The sequence below is a fragment of the Asterias amurensis genome, chromosome 12 (assembly GCF_032118995.1).
Source record: "Asterias amurensis chromosome 12, ASM3211899v1".
Classification (NCBI taxonomy): domain Eukaryota; kingdom Metazoa; phylum Echinodermata; class Asteroidea; order Forcipulatida; family Asteriidae; genus Asterias; species Asterias amurensis.
In genome coordinates this window covers 10,638,304-10,654,305 of record NC_092659.1, presented here as the reverse complement: position 1 = coordinate 10,654,305, position 16,002 = coordinate 10,638,304, and the positions used below count along the sequence as shown (strand labels likewise).

The 16,002-nt window shown below is 38.8% G+C and overlaps 2 protein-coding genes across 6 annotated transcripts in view; one reads left to right on the top strand and one right to left on the bottom strand.

Annotated features, from left to right (window-relative positions):
* Positions 1–14,347, bottom strand: part of LOC139944865 (conserved oligomeric Golgi complex subunit 6-like) — a 66,755-nt gene extending 52,408 nt beyond the window's left edge. For 3 of the 5 annotated variants that reach the window (XM_071942010.1, XM_071942011.1, XM_071942007.1), the window contains exons 1-5: positions 13,614–13,702; positions 7,403–7,465; positions 5,466–5,982; positions 4,555–4,698; positions 2,664–2,735 (exon numbers count right to left, since the gene is read on the bottom strand). In XM_071942010.1, coding sequence (XP_071798111.1) covers positions 2,664–2,735; positions 4,555–4,698; positions 5,466–5,654 — 405 coding nt within the window. In that variant the 5' untranslated portion in view covers positions 5,655–5,982; positions 7,403–7,465; positions 13,614–13,702. Of the gene's footprint in view, positions 1–2,663; positions 2,736–4,554; positions 4,699–5,465; positions 5,983–7,402; positions 7,466–13,613; positions 13,703–14,254 lie in introns of those variants that run through there. The other 2 variants (XM_071942008.1, XM_071942009.1) reach the window with 2 other exon arrangements.
* The window catches only part of LOC139944867 (thymidylate kinase-like), a 34,924-nt gene continuing 32,673 nt past the window's right edge, over positions 13,752–16,002 (top strand). The window contains exon 1 of the mRNA XM_071942014.1: positions 13,752–14,031. Coding sequence (XP_071798115.1) covers positions 13,764–14,031 — 268 coding nt within the window. The 5' untranslated portion in view covers positions 13,752–13,763. The remainder of the gene's footprint in view (positions 14,032–16,002) is intronic.

Sequence of the window (16,002 nt, the reverse complement as noted above, 5' to 3'; positions counted from 1 at the left end):
GGGTTTTTTTACCCCGAATTATAAACGAACGGTAGCATCCGCCATGTTGTCTTTCGACGTACCTGGACGATAGATACCATTATACCACAGGGGTAATACAAAATACAAGATAATCAGGGTGTGTGCCCTCTCATAGAGTTGAAAAAAATATTATTTTTAAATCTCCCCTTGTTACTTCAAAAAATTATTTACAATAACAAAAAACCAGCAGCAGAAAAGACAACAATACAACTGAGGCTGAGCCCTTAGAACTTATCCCTGCAGTGTAATGGTATCGTCCTTAGACGTCGAAAGACAACAAGCCGGATACCACCGCTTATTACTATTTCGCGGTAAAAAAAAGCTTTTTTTACAAAAACTCCTGGATCTACGGCCGACAGAAACAGGACTGACATTATGATTCCATGGATTCTGTTTACAATGCAACCATAGACACCCGGAAATGTCCGACCATCAACGATACTGTCCGAATGTTGACGACAACACGTTCGGAACATTTCGGATAACTCCTTTTTGGTCACGTGATTTTGGGTGATACCGGACCCTAAATTCGACAGAGCCTAGTCGGAGATTTTTGGGTCTGGGAACCAGACTATGTTGGCCCAACATTGGGATAAAGTCTGAGGAATTTCGGGGGCGTGCGCCAGCGACATTTTTGCCGTGCCTCACAGGGATTTTTTCCCCGCCCACTATTAGTGCTGGGCGAATAGTGAAATTTTGTTATTCGGATACCGCTGGCCAACTATCCGAAATTAACCGGATATTCGAATAGTTTTTTCGCCGCTAGAGGGCGCTATTTGTTTGTGAATGAGATCATATGGGCGGATTGATATAAGTTTTAGACAGTGTCACTCGGTTCATTCATAAAAATGACCGGATCTAATTTAAAGATGGCGATTTGCTTTTTTCTTTTGATCGTGATTGACTCTACGTGAAGGAAAACTTTTGTAATCTTTGAACAAATTACGTCAGAAATGTCATTGTTTTAACTCTTCACGGAGGTGAGCATAGTTAACTACTTAATATATGCTGTTTTATGCTGTTTTAATAGAAGTTTCATAAGGATTCAGAGAAAACATTCATGTCAGTTGTCGCCCGACGTCCGCGGATATTCGGATATTAAAGAATATCCGGTTACTCGGTTGTAATTACAGAAATATCCGGTTTGTAAAAAGGTATTCGCGCCCTATGCGGATATCCGGTTAAGAAAAAAAAGGCATTCGCGGTTACGGATAGGAAAACCTATTCGCCATTAACCGGATGTTCGAATAATTCGCCCAGGCCTACCCACTATACATTTTGTCTGAGGAATATTTTTGCCGGAAAATATTTTTAAAGTTTTTTTTTTTTTCAAAGTCCAATTTTTTTATATTTGTTTTCCCCTCCGATTTGTTCTTCTTTTTCCCGGTTTTCGGACTGACTGTTAGCATTGTGCCGACAACAGTACAAGTAGTTGGGCTTCTGGGTTATGCCGCTGTGCACTGGGCTTCTGATTTATGCGGCTGCGCTATGTGGTACTCGAACAATAAAAGACAAGGTTGGCAGGTCTGCTGTCACCATTATGTGGCGTTTTTTTGGAAGGAGTTAAACCTTCTTCAAAAAAACAAAAAGTTTGTGAGTATAGACTGTTTTTTAAAATTATTTTATTCTAATCTTTTCTACAATGAAAGGGTATGGTCATTGTTTGGTTTTTGTCAACATAATGTTAGCTCGGCGCCTAGTATATCAAAGCAATTAAATCAATGCAATAAAGAAGGAAACAAAAATCCAGCCAGGGCTACTGAAATTTATTCAGGGCTAGTAAAAATTCAGGGTTACTAGCCCTGTGGGCTACCTTGAAAATGTAGTTAATTTCGACCCCTGCAATCCCAACTTCAAATCAATACCAAATGGCAACCCCCCACCCAAGTCCAAATGTCACTTCTTTCCCAATTAAGTGTCTGGATTTGAAAGTGCCCAGCAGAATGGACGTCGTAGGCAATGACAACACCCATTCAGCTGATCGGGCTGCAGGGTAAAAACCCACAAATCACACTCATCATTTATTAAGATCACAAGTAAAGCAAGTTTGAACATCACTGGGGTCTCAAAAAGAAACACTCTGTCATGTCCATAAAACTTAATGTTCACTGCTTGATATATAATGTAGCTGAGATATTCAAAGGCTACTTTTTAAGAACTGCAGAAAAAATATGTTTTGTTTGTAGAAGTTATTATTGGACAAGAAAATTTAGTGTCAGAACACACATGTAGCTACTGTACACATGTAGAAAATACTTGTTTAACATCAATTAAAATGCAAAAGGCCTACAGGATATAATTTGTCACAATAAAAACTCTGTTTAACTTATTTTGTGTACAATGTATTTTTCATATTTGATTGAAACTTAAAGTAGTGCATTTGTTTGGCCATGGGAGGAAACATATTGTTTGTGAGTGAAATGAACAATTCTGTGAATGTCCAGTTTGTGATGTGAAGGAATGGACAATTTGTACAGTTGACTCACCAACTTTGCTGATATCGGGAATGGTAAAAAATTATACTGAATGATAAACCATAAGGGGGTTATAGCATGGTACTGATTAGATAATTTAATGTTTCATGAGTTGATACCTTTAAAATGTGCATGAAATGATATGTAATAAATGTCTGGATTGCATACCTTTAATCGCTTGGTCATATCATGGCAACTTGATCTCATTGATTCGACATCATCATGAATACTGTCTAAACCCTACAAAAGGTGAAACCAGAAAAACAACAAATCTTACTTTACTGTTAAGACATAAATCAACTTGGAGGGGAAAAAAATGAATTTCAAGATCCACATAAATCAAGAATGTCTCCATGATTACCCAAACAGCTATAATAACCCTCATTAATTAGGCAGTGTAAGAGCTGAATCAATGTGAGTTTACATTACAATTGACAAAGTGTACAACTTTATTTACAATCTAAACTTTTGTGAAAAAATTACAGACAACAAATAATAAAAAAACACTATTTATAATGTAAAAAGAGGGTCACAGCAGTTTACAGATTATTTATGTGTAAAACACCAGGCAATAAACATCCAATACATACAAAACAATTGTTAACAGAAACAGGAATTTCATTAAATATTAAAAACATGAAACTGCTTACAACTTAAAGGCAATGTACACGTTTGGTAATTGTCAAAGACCAGTGTTCTCACTTGGTGTATCCCATCATTAGCATAAAATAACAATCCTGTGAAAATTTGGGTTCAATTGGTCTTTAAGTTGCGAGAAAATGATGAAAGAAAAAACACCCTTGTCTGCTTGTTGGACGAATTTGTATTATTAGAAAGGAATAAAAGACTAGAAGTCTTTTAATATTTTAGTGAGAAATTACCTCTTTCTCAAAAACTACGTTACTTCAAAAGGAGTCGTTTCCCACAATGTTTTATACTATCAACAGCTCTCCAATACTCGTTACCAAGTCAGTTTTTAAGTTGGTATTTGGTTTGAGTAATTACCAAACATGTACCTTCCCTTTAAGAGTCATTTAACAAAAATATTTGCGTAATACTTGTCCACGGTCAAAAAAATGATTTTTCTTAAATTCTTTGAGGTGGACGGGACTTGGGGTGAAAAGTAAACAAAATCAACATTTCAAATCATAGCCTATTAATTTTTATTTTTTTATTTTTTTTATTTTTACCCATACACCGATGTGTGTTAGCACTGTATACTCAGTACTTTCCCGAGTCCTGTGAAAAAATCACAGGCATGTTATTCGGGTGGGATTCGAACCCACGACCCTTGCAATTCTAGAGCAGTGTTTTACCAATCAGACTACCGAGGTTGCCCGGCAGCTAGAGGCAGTTCGAATCCTTTGTTTTGGCAGCGGGTACCGCAACGATATAATAGATGTTACTCGGGTGGGATTCGAACCCACGACCCTTGCAATTCTAGAGCAGTGTCAAATTAAACATCTATTATATCGTTGCGGTACCCGCTGCCAAAACATAGGATTCGAACTGCCTCTAGCTGCCGGGCAACCTCGGTAGTCTAGTTGGTAAAACACTGCTCTAGAATTGCAAAGGTCGTGGGTTCGAATCCCACCCGAGTAAAATGCCTGAGATATTTTTTCACAGGACTCGGGAAAGTACTGAGTATACAGTGCTAACACACATCGGTGTATGGGTAAAAACCCAAAAATTAATACTCTTTATCCCCGATGCAAATTTAACATCTATTAAATCATAGCCTGTTGTCATGTGGGTGCATCGAGTTGAAGCATTGAAAATGGCACGAGGGCGCTATTCGTCAAAAGTTCAGGTCAGCATTTATAAAAGCTTTTAAAAGCTTTCTTATGTGCACAAACAAAAATTCACTTTTGTTGGGACTAGCTTGGCGCAAGATTTACTGGGAGTGCACTAGTCATTTTACAATGGTTTTAGGGGTTATGATTATGTATCACTATGAAAAAACATGTAATCATGTTATGAAAAAACATGTAATCAGATGGTACAATCATACAGGCAGGAACTCTTGATGGATGTTCAAAGCTTCTGTTATTATGCTCACCTCTTTCACTATCTCAAATGCTTGTGCAAATTCTTCACTTATTCCAAGGCTTCTTCGTTCAATCTCACCTCGCAGATTTCTTCGACTCCTGAGGGTGTTTTCACCAAAAAACTCTGACAAAGCTTTCAATGCTTCCAAAATATCCTTCAAAAAAGTATTTCAAAAGATGGGGAGGTTTATATCAGAAATTGCAAAAAGTTTATGCACCATGCACCTATACCATACCTGAGCACAATGACCTTTTTACCATTATATGACTCAAGTTGCCTTTATGGTAAGGGTGCAAAAACATGAGTTACATGTACCATCCATAAACCAGTTAGCCATTAGCCATTACTCAGCACCATTCCCTGCTCAATTTACAAGTCCATAGATCTCACTTCTAACTGGAATTGTCCCATAACCAAGGTGCCCAGTCGGACAGACATCTGGGCATTCAAACAAATGTTGTAGCCATTCCACCTATTAAGCTGCGAGGAAAAAACTACTTAATACTTATTATTGGGTTGGAGGTGAGAGACTAGTTCATCTTGTGGGCCAATAAAAAAGAAACTTTCCATGTGTAAAGTTTATTCTGTAGCCAAGAAAATGTACATGTACATGTTACATTACAAATTTACAACCAATAGCAAAACTGTGAACAGGATGAATCCTTCTTGAGCTTCCTGTTGTATGTAACTCCCTTTTTCAACTGTGATTAAACTATACAATATTCCGTCATAATATGTTTGAAGATGATTCTATGATGACAACAGAAATTCTTTCGCCTCGGGAGCTACTTGCCCCAATCGGGTGTGCAAATAGCCATGGATCCCGTCACAGCGTGCAACATGTATAATGTAAAAAGGCTTATAAAATGTACACGATTACATAACTTTAATACACAGTGGATGATTTTTACCAAAACTTACCTTGTCATTATCAAGTCTTATTTCAAGTATCTTGTTCAACTTTCTAGAAAGTGGATTTGCCAGTTGAACCGTACTAGAAGTCTCTTGTTGTGTTTTGCCAATATTAAGCCCAACAGCGTCATGTTCATTGTCACTGGCTGCTATCGTTGGGGCAGTTAAGCAGTCATATCTTGTTGAGTTGGATGTCATCTTTAATTTTCACTTACATGCATGTACATGTACAACAGTTAATGCATGTAGCAGGATCTACATACATGTAGCAGGATCTACATACATGTACCTCCCTGACAGTTTGAAGCAAATCAAAGTCCACATGTACACATGGTTGGTAAATGCATAAAAACTGCAATTACACATACGTTGGTGGTACTCTTTGAACAAGCAGGATGCATCTATAGAGCATTGACTGTCTGCTTAATCAGTGTATTACTGCTGAATCTCACATACACTGTTTTTTCATCATATTCATCGACATGTACACTGATATTACTGGGTCCTGTGCTGATACTCAACTTCACTGAAAATAAAAACAACAAAGATAATAAAGTGTTACAAGTCATTTTAAGTTTTTAAAATGAATAAAACTTTTAATAAAACATGATAAAATGTTGCAATTCAGAATAAAAAAACATGTGTCACTGTGTTGTGCAGTTTCCAAGTTAATGAAGTATTATTCTCCCAGAACAGACTTCTTAATTTCTCAAATGACTACAATAGCATTGCTGTTACACCTATCTGAAGCTGCAATAATGAATCTAACCAGAGAAAATACACACCACTGAAAATAGTAACAAAGTAATATATGTTAGCAGAGACTACTTCCACAGCATTGTCTAAGTCAGTGGCAGTGTTTATGAGTTTATTCCAGTCAGTGATTGCAAAACAATGGCAAAGTTCCGAAGTAGCTTCTGCAGTCCATGATTTGACGTTCAGCTTTTGAACGAGTACGGTGCGCACTCTGGGTTGATACAAAGGGGTCAGCTGAATCATATTGTGGTCTGAATTCCAAGTCCTGCCAATCCTTTAGCTCGGTAAACACCTCCGATGTTCTTATAGCAGAGGTCTAGACAAGGTTCCGGTGCATGGCAGTCTCAGATGTCCGGCGTGCTAAAAGATCCGGATTACCAAATACAGTAGTATTATCACTACGTCATGCCATACTTGCGGACAGCAAGCAAAAGTAGTCAATTTTAGTGCCCTGCTGAGTCGACTGTTTTGCTCAAGCTCGTAGCTGTCATGGCGGCGTTCATAAGTAAATCGTGTGGTGAACGAGTGGAGCGTCTACGACAGTATTGCAAAAAAAATAATCACATAATAAAGTATTTGAGGAAATCATGATATGAAGAAGGTTCATCTGAAAGCCAGATAGAGGGTTTTGGGCTGCCAGTCGAAAAAGCATCTCGTACGATAACAAAAGAGGTCTCAAACATTTATTTGCGGCGGTGGCAGAGCACAGGAGACTCACGCCCGCAACAACCGTGAATACTGCGTGCCGAAATGCCGGTGACATCAGATCACCCGGATCTTTTAGCACGCCGGACATCTGAGACCGCGACACCGGGTTGGGCAATTTACATATTGATGAAAGTTGGGAAGACAATGATTCAAACGGCATGAATTGAAGTCCCCAAGAATGAAGTTGGCTGCCTCTGGTGATTGTGTCTCTGTCTATGTTGAAGTAATCACATAATTTTTCAAGTTTGTGTTCTTAGAATTTGTGTCATGATTTTCGAAAGTGGTATAAATGGGGCAAATCTGGTGACTAGATGTCAAAATTGTACGTGTTGGACCATTTCTCCCTTTTGTGACAAAACCTCCCCGCGGCCGTCGGGAGGAAGGTTACGTTATCGCAACTTAACCTACGTCAGGAAAATTTATTCAAACTTAGTTAAAAGCATGATATTTTATGAACGGCTGAGCCTAACGAAAACACAGACCTTGCTTCAAGAGTATAAACAGCAGAGCTTCTGAAGTTCTGTCACTGGTGGAGCTTACACAGTCTGGCGGTAAACAATGGGAATAAAAGTTGGGGGTCAAAAATGTATGACTATAATTAAGATAAACAAAAAAGATGGGGATAGAATTCACCAGACCGACCGACCACCTGGCCAAGCCAAGTACGGTCATGTGTAGACCCAGTAACTGGGGCGCTGTATTCCTTTTCAAAATTTTGACATTAATAATATCGGTCATACTAAATGACCGATAATGTCAAAATTATGAAATCTGATGTAAATTTCCATTTACAGGGAGACTGTGCAAGCTCCACCGGTGACAGAAGCTCTGCTGTTTACTCACAGGCTTAATCATGCTGAGAATAAAGTTTCCTGTCCTAGATTATGCTCAAACATTTATAAAATGATGAATTTTGTTAGAAATCACTAGTGCATTATTATGCCAACAATTAAATGAGTCTAAGAAATATCATCCAACCGCTAAATTTCAAATCAAAATTATCATCTGCTATATTGAGTTTCATTCTCCTTTAGTCACTAGATAGATCACTTGATGTGGTTGCTATTTGGGATTTTATGGTGTGCCAAACAATCGGTCGCTTGCGCAGTGAACATCTTTGCGCGATTGACCAATCGCGCTACGAGTATTTTTTTCTGTGATCAGCCGATCGTGCAGGAATGGGTTTGCGCGATCGACCGATCGTGCAGGAATGGGTTTGCGCGATCGACCGATCGTGCAGGTAAACCATTTCTGGGGGCGATTTCTCAAAGCAATAAATTCATTGCAAGAAAAATTTTCAGTATCACCATACACATAGTGATTCGTATTGTGACACTTTAATTAGCAACTACGATTGATTTGCAGTTTTGATCAATCTTACATCTTTGTTTGTGAATAAGTCGGCCCCCTGCACATCGGCCGATCGCGCCAAACAATTCCTGCACAATCAGCCAATCGCGCAAAACCATTCCTGCACAATCGGCTGATCGCGCTGAGCCATTCCCGCACGATCGGTTGATCGCGCATGTTCGCTGCCGAATGTTGCGCGATCAACCGATTGGTGCACGATCGACCGATTGTTGCGCGATCGACCAATCGTTGCGTGATCGACCCATTGTTGCACGATCAACCGATTGCTGCGCGACCAATAGATACTTCAATAGCGCAGCGCGATCGGTCGATAGCGCAGCGCGATCGGTTGATTGCGCAGATTGACCGATAGCGCCCAACATAATCATTTACTAGCGGGATGCCGCGCTTCGCACGGTACCCCGCTAGATGATGAAAATCCTTTACACAAATATTTCGAAATGTAATGTGGGTGAGGGTGTTATACGCCTCTCTTAATATTTATGCATGGCGTCATAATTCTAACCCAAAATGAACCATTCCTGCACGAATGTTGCGCGATCGACCGATTGGTGCGCGATCGACCGATTGTTGCGCAATCGACCGATTATTGCATGATCGACCGATTGTTGCGCGATCAACTGATTGCTGCGCGACCAATAGATACTTCAATAGCGCAGCGCGATCGGTCGATAGCGCAGCGCGATCGGTCGATAGCGCAGCGCGATCGGTCGATAGCGCAGCGCGATCGGTTGATCGCGAAGATTGACCGATAGCGCCCAACATAATCATTTACTAGCGGGATGCCGCGCTTCGCACGGCACCCCGCTAGATGATGAAAATCCTTTACACAAATATTTCGAAATGTAATGTGGGTGAGGGTGTTATACGCCTTTCTTAATATTTATGCATGGCTTCATAATTCTAACTCAAAATGAAGCTATTGCACACGTCCGCCACTACTTGCAATGGCTGCGCCAACCTTGTTTTGGGTTAGACGACGTACCTTAAATGCATACTTCTAGAAACTATAAGGCTCCCCCGTGAGCCTTATAGGGGTCTAATATTTTGGGCCTCCTTAACGCTATACGTTTTTCAAATGAGCGTTGATAGGTGAAACTGACCGTTAGTCAGCAATAACTAAAGTTTCTTTTGTAACACTACCAAAACTTTCCCCACACACTCAATATAAACTGCGCCAATAAAGTATCTAAACACTTGCAAATTGTCAGATATATTGGAACCTGAAATAGTATGCCACCTATACAACGATTTAGCTAGAATAGGAGCTTTTGCAACTTTTGAAATTCGACCTTAAGCCACTCAAGTGCCCATAAATCCACCCAACAACATCGTAGCGCAACACAAGATGTGTCAAAATGTGCAAAAGTTAACGGTGAGTAGAAATGAATAATTATTTGTGAGTATACTATTTCAGGTTCCGATAAATCTGACCATTTGTAAGTGTTTAGATACTTTAATGGCGCAGTTTACATTCATAATGCTTGCATTTCCTTTTTAAAAAACATTGTCAAAAAATGACATTTTCACGTCCCACGATACATAGCGTTGCTACATAGCGAGTTTTCGGAACATGCTGTGTGCCACTAATCTAGTTTATCCACTGTTTTTTTTTTTTTTTTTTCTTTTTTTTTGGGGGGGGGGCGATAAGAGCATAGGCCTCTTTTTAGTTTATTCTCATCTGAATTGGTCTTGTAAACTTACTGGTCAATAGGCTGCACGTTACGGGAGCACTAAACGTGAACGTGAACGTCAATAAGTGTATTGTTTATTGTCATTTTGGGCTTATTGCATCCCACAAAATTTTAACGACAAACGACACAACTTCTGATCGCATTCATGTTCATGCTGCTCTAGGAACAAACCTCAATACATCCCATATCTCTGGAACCCTATATCGTACAAACTAAATAAAAACGATAAATTCGTCCTCACCCCTTAATTGTCTTTAACTTATTACACTTTCAGAAAGCATGTCAAGTTATTTTTAGGGTTTGTTACGTCCAGTTTGGGTCAATAGACAAACTCCTAAAAATGTATCCATTCAGCCGCATGAGGTCTCTTTTGTTAATATTATCTCAAGTAACCAACCCGACGGGCCGATTGCTAAATTAGGCTACAAAATGGATTTGGCAAAATGTACATTCTGAGACCTGACCGACACAGCTCTAACCAATTTTGTGAATGAACTTATTCAAAAGGAAACTTAATTTCGTTTTGCTTAACAACTTTGACCAAATGCAAAGTTCTTTTTTACAGCTTCAAAACAGCCTTTGACGTACGTGTATAAGTTTCACAAACTTCCGTGATGGGGTAAACTCTGAAACTGCAACACTATACCTCCATGAACAAACCTATTCTAAAACGGTATTCATGTACTCATTTGAGTTTACTGGCAAAAGATAGTGTCCATAGTTTAAAAACAGCAAGATACGTTTTGCATCAATAGTGCAATTTCTGTATGGAGATTTTTGTAAGTCCGAGGTCGCCACCCACTTTCAACCTAAAGTGGTCCCACGGCGACCTCATTCACCAAGCAACAGGTGACCTGTCTCAAAACCAGACAACACACCACTCACAATACACTGACCAGAATGTACATGTAAGGAGCGGTTAGGCTCTTTGTGTAAGGCCCCCCCCCCCCCCCACTCCAAAATGTTATTAATTGTAAAGTTCCCTTAGACACATTCCAACCTATAGCCGGCCCTACCCAATGTTTCCAAATTATAAAGCTTCCGTTTGATCCCATCCTTGTCCATCATGATAATTCTCATGCCGTTTGGAAGTGAATGCTTTTATAATATATTGGTTGACACATGGTCGCCTGCGAAATAAGCTTGGGCGATATCAATTTATTTTATTCACGATATATCGCCGACAATATATCGCTATATTCGATATAATCGCGATTAATGAAATTTGAAATAATCAGTCTTAAAACTCACAGTGAAAGTTGTAGAGAGACAGTCATAGCATAAGAGAGGTGTTCTAATGACCTATTCTTCTGGTTTTACTCCAAACCTAGGTGCAAGATGTCTCAGCTAGCAAATACATCGCGATATTTAATCAATATTGTCATTTGATACTGATACATCGCGATATATCGATATTTCGATTAAAACCAAATCCATCCGATATCGAAATCGTTTCCGAGTTAATATCGCGATATTCGATAATATCGTGATATCGCCCAAGCTTACTGCGAAACATCAATCTGTGAGTTACTTCATTCATTCAATGCAAATTCGTGAAATTTGTTTCGGTTTTGTCCTGGCACCCAGCTTCTTCGACCCTTTCGACCCTGCGCGGCAATGAGTGAACCAATCCGGAGAACCATCTGCGAAACACTGTCCAATGAGTCCCCTGTCAGAAAGATTTCTAGGAAGTCTGGTAACAACATCGACCAGTGGTTGACACACGATCGCTGCCCAAACTTCATCCAATCAGATGACTTGTAAGTGGGAGTTTGGGTCAGGGTTTTGTAGACTTGCAACCCGACGTCTGAAACCACACAAGAGTATTGAATTCCACACACTTAACCGTGTTGATTTCCACAAGGATGCCATGCCACTGGACCTTCTAATTTCAATCCAAGATGGCGCGGGTTACGCTTTTAATAGTATCCTGGTGTCATGTGTTTTCAGTAGGATAACAGGAAAATTGTTCACAATCAAAAACTAAATATTTTTTCCCAAATTTTTTAACAATAACACTTTCCCTTCATGGTGTGTTGAAATTTTTAAAGTTTTGGTTTTACGTTGCAAGAAGAGACAGTCTGCCATTAACAGTGCTTATGCATGCACGACATTGGAGCAACGTCATATGTTTTCACACCTTTCATTGGTTGGTATTTTATTGAGTATTCAGAAGCTAGTATGGCGTGCAAAATAAATCAAAAATATTATTCAATTACTACTTAACAAATTTAATTACATTTTTGTCCTCAGGCATTATGGCTACTATATTAGAATCCAGAGATATCATAAGGCATGAAAGTAAAACACCCCACCCCCCTTGTGATGCAATCACACTTCATAACAATCCGTTTCCCCCCATTTCAGACCAGTAATGTTTGGTTTCAGGAGATAAGAAACCAATCTATGATATTTTCTCTTTAATGTAGACTTAATATTTATTACGCTTATCGGAATTTATATAAATTATAACAGTTATGCAGTAAATAAATAAAAAAAATTGTTGTCATTTTCGCTTAAAATATTTTAGTATTTTCCCCACATTTGCACACCATAGAATCCCAAATAGTAGCCACCTCACGTGATCCATCTAGTGACAAACAGAATGAAACTCAATCTAGCAGATAATTTTGCTTTGAACTTTCGAGGTTGGATGTCTCTTCGACTCATTTGAATGTTGGCATAATAATGCACTAGTGATTATAGTTGCGATAACGTAACCCTCCTGCCCACGGCGTAGCCGGAGGGTTACGAAGCAGACGCAATGTGAGCAGGGCGAAATGGTTAAAAACGTACAATTTCGACAGCTAGTCAGCAGATTTGCTCCATTTTTACCACTTTTGAAAATCATGACACAAATTCTAGAAACACAAACTTGATCCTCAATGTCTAATGAATCCTACAATATCACTCAAAACACCATTGAGGAAATAATTTGAAGAAAAGGCACAAAAACTTAAACCATAAAAACGTGCACTCACAAATCATGGTTTATAAACCATAAAAAAGTTGCGTACCATGTTTTTTAAGAAGTCTCGATTTTCATGGTTTATAAACCATTGTCACAAACCATGATTTTATGGTTCATTTGTTATGGTTTGTAAACCATGATTTGTAAACCACGATTTTTATCTAAAATTTTCATGGTTTATAAACCATGTTTTTAGATGTCTCAATTTTCTTGGTTTGTAAACCATGATTTCTAAACCATGAATTTGATGCTTCAATTTTTATGGTTTATAAACCATGTTTTTAAGATGCGTAAATTTTCTTGGTTTATGAACCACGATTTGTAAATGTTTTTTGTATGTTCATGGTTTGTAAACCATAAACTTAGACACAACAAATACTTTACTGGTATGTAAACCATAACAGGATGTGGCAACAGTTTTTATGGTTTACATCTAATTGCTGTAAACCATGGTAAAAACATGCCTTAAAATTGTCAAACAATTAATGGACAAACGGCGCCCCATAGTGACGTGCACACACGGCCGAAGCTCAATCATGTTATACCATGGAGGAATACTAGTTTATTCCTCCATGGTTATACCTATGATGTGAAATTTAGTTGTGAGCTAACGTTTGGTGGAATAAAATAATCATAAACAAACAATCCAAAACTTACTTTGTTGGCCTTGCTAGCTAAGCCCATGAGCTAGAGTAGAGTTGAGGACGTGTAAGCTAGCTAGTGTCAAAAAAGTGAGCAGATAAACGCCCTCTATAGTCGAGACACTGTTACCCCCTGTCTTTATCCGCGAGCCGCGCGCGCCAAAAAATGCGCGCGAAATTCATCCTCGGGAGAGTTGTTTCTTCCCCCTTCATCACACCGTACTACGTCCTAGGTTCTGCATTCGGAATTCCTGTTTTACTCCTATGCAATCTCTATATATCTTCATCCACCTTGTCTTTCATTTTCAATATGAAACGAGGGGCTTTGATTGTTCTCGAGGGCTGTGATCGAGCTGGAAAATCAACACAATGTAAAAAGCTCGTAGAAGCATTGAATCGGAAAGGTGTCACGGCTGAACCATTGAGGTTTCCAGGTACGTTAGTCTACTTACTCAGACATGCCAATTAGTACGTTTTTCCCGTATTTCGTACGGGTTTTTGTAAAAAATACGGGTGTACGGGTTTTGCAAAAAAAATACGGTTTGAGCATCGCCACCGCAAAAATACAATTTTATCCCAGTTGGCCGTCGTGCCCTTTTTTAACTCAAGTTCAATATTTTTGTATTGACACAAATAAGTTTTCGGCCGACTACTTACGGCCGATAATGATTATCCAGTGAACTCTATTATTCCACGGGGGTATTCCTTATTCAACTTTCACCACACATCGAGCGAGCGCAACGGAGATTCCCTCGCATCCATCATTGCACGCACGCTAGTGGCACAAACCTGCATTGCTTACTACACGCCAGTTTATCTGACGTCCCGGGGCCTTTCTCAAACCACGGCTTGGGCTCCGGCTCAGGCTCCGCGTGCTGATATCCGTGCAATACGCGCTGCTCCAAAATGCAAGCTGCGTACACAGCACGCGGAGCCTAAGCCTGAGCCGGACCCCAAGCCGTGGTTTGAGAAAGGCCCCGATTTCACAGGGAACCCGTCTAACACAATTCATTGAACAACAGAGGGCGCTGTTGTCAAATGCCCTTATATGGTATCGGTCGTTTTGTGAACAGACGAATCGAGTTTGCAAAAGAATTTTTTGCCAAAATAAAGACACAAAAGATATTGAGCGCCTGAAGCGAGATTTTTATAAGATAAATTTAAGAACTATGCCCCCAAATACAACAAACGAAACTTTTTGGGATGATTTGTTTTTTTTGTCTTCTTCATTGAAATTAAATTGGTTTTGTTTTGTACTTGTCTTCTTTTGACAAAGAAAATGATATTTAATTGACAAGGGTTTCTATATGAAATAGGATATGATTAATCAATGTCTTTAAGATATGATTTATCAATATCTTTTTTCATACAAAACCTGTTCCATTGGGTTAACCACCCGTAGGGAAACCTCTGCCCAATTTAAAAAAAAAAAATTATTTTATTTTATTTTTTATTTTTTTATTCAAGTTTTAATTGACTGGTTTAATTAGGCTGTTTGATAACTTAATGGCCTTCACACCTTCTCTATTTTGCCTGTCTCGGGCTTAAAACTACGTTTACGCGTGTTTAAAAAAAAAATACAGGTTTTTGATGCAAAATACAGGTTTTGGGGTTTCAGAATACAGTTTTGTGATCCCAGAGGTTGGCATGTCTGCTTACTATCGCTACATTATCGACCCTCATATGTTTTCAGTGGCGTAACTAGACATTTTCATTTGGTGGGGCAAGTGGGGGCAAAGATTAAATTTGGGGGGGGGGGCCAAAGAAGTACAAGATTATTATTAAATATGTTAAGTGATATATAGTTGATACACACCAATGCAGTTCTAAAACAGTCTATAGTCAGCAGGTACCAAAAGATTGCGAAAACAACAAAATCTTAGAGAACATGTCATTTTGTATAAGATAAAACTTTTTGACTGTATAAAAGGATTAAATTACCAACTGTGGTCACCAAGTACCATTTAGAGTTGTACGCGGCATTCTCAAAAAGGCTTTGTTGGTGTGTAAATACCCAAAACATAATAATATTAGGTCAAGTAAAAATAGAAAAATAGAAATGTTTAGCGCCGCTGCCCGCTTCCTTTTTACAGGACACCTCTTTTTTTTCTTAAGTTTTTTTTATGCACATTTTTTTGTTTTTGTTTTGAAAAAGGGTTATTTTAAATGATCTCAGCAACAACAAAAATTCTGAATGTCTTGTCTGAATGCCTTGACCAAACTGTTTCATTAATGTTTTGTGTATTTCAGCAACAGAAAAAAATAGTTTATATTTGACATTCATGGCGGCCATCTTGAAATAAAAAAGTAAAAAGGCCCTCCTCCTTCATTTTTTTGAGAAACCCATAGACACTAAACATGTTTCTTTTTTTTTACTCGGCCTTATTGTAACAAGTGTAAGCCAT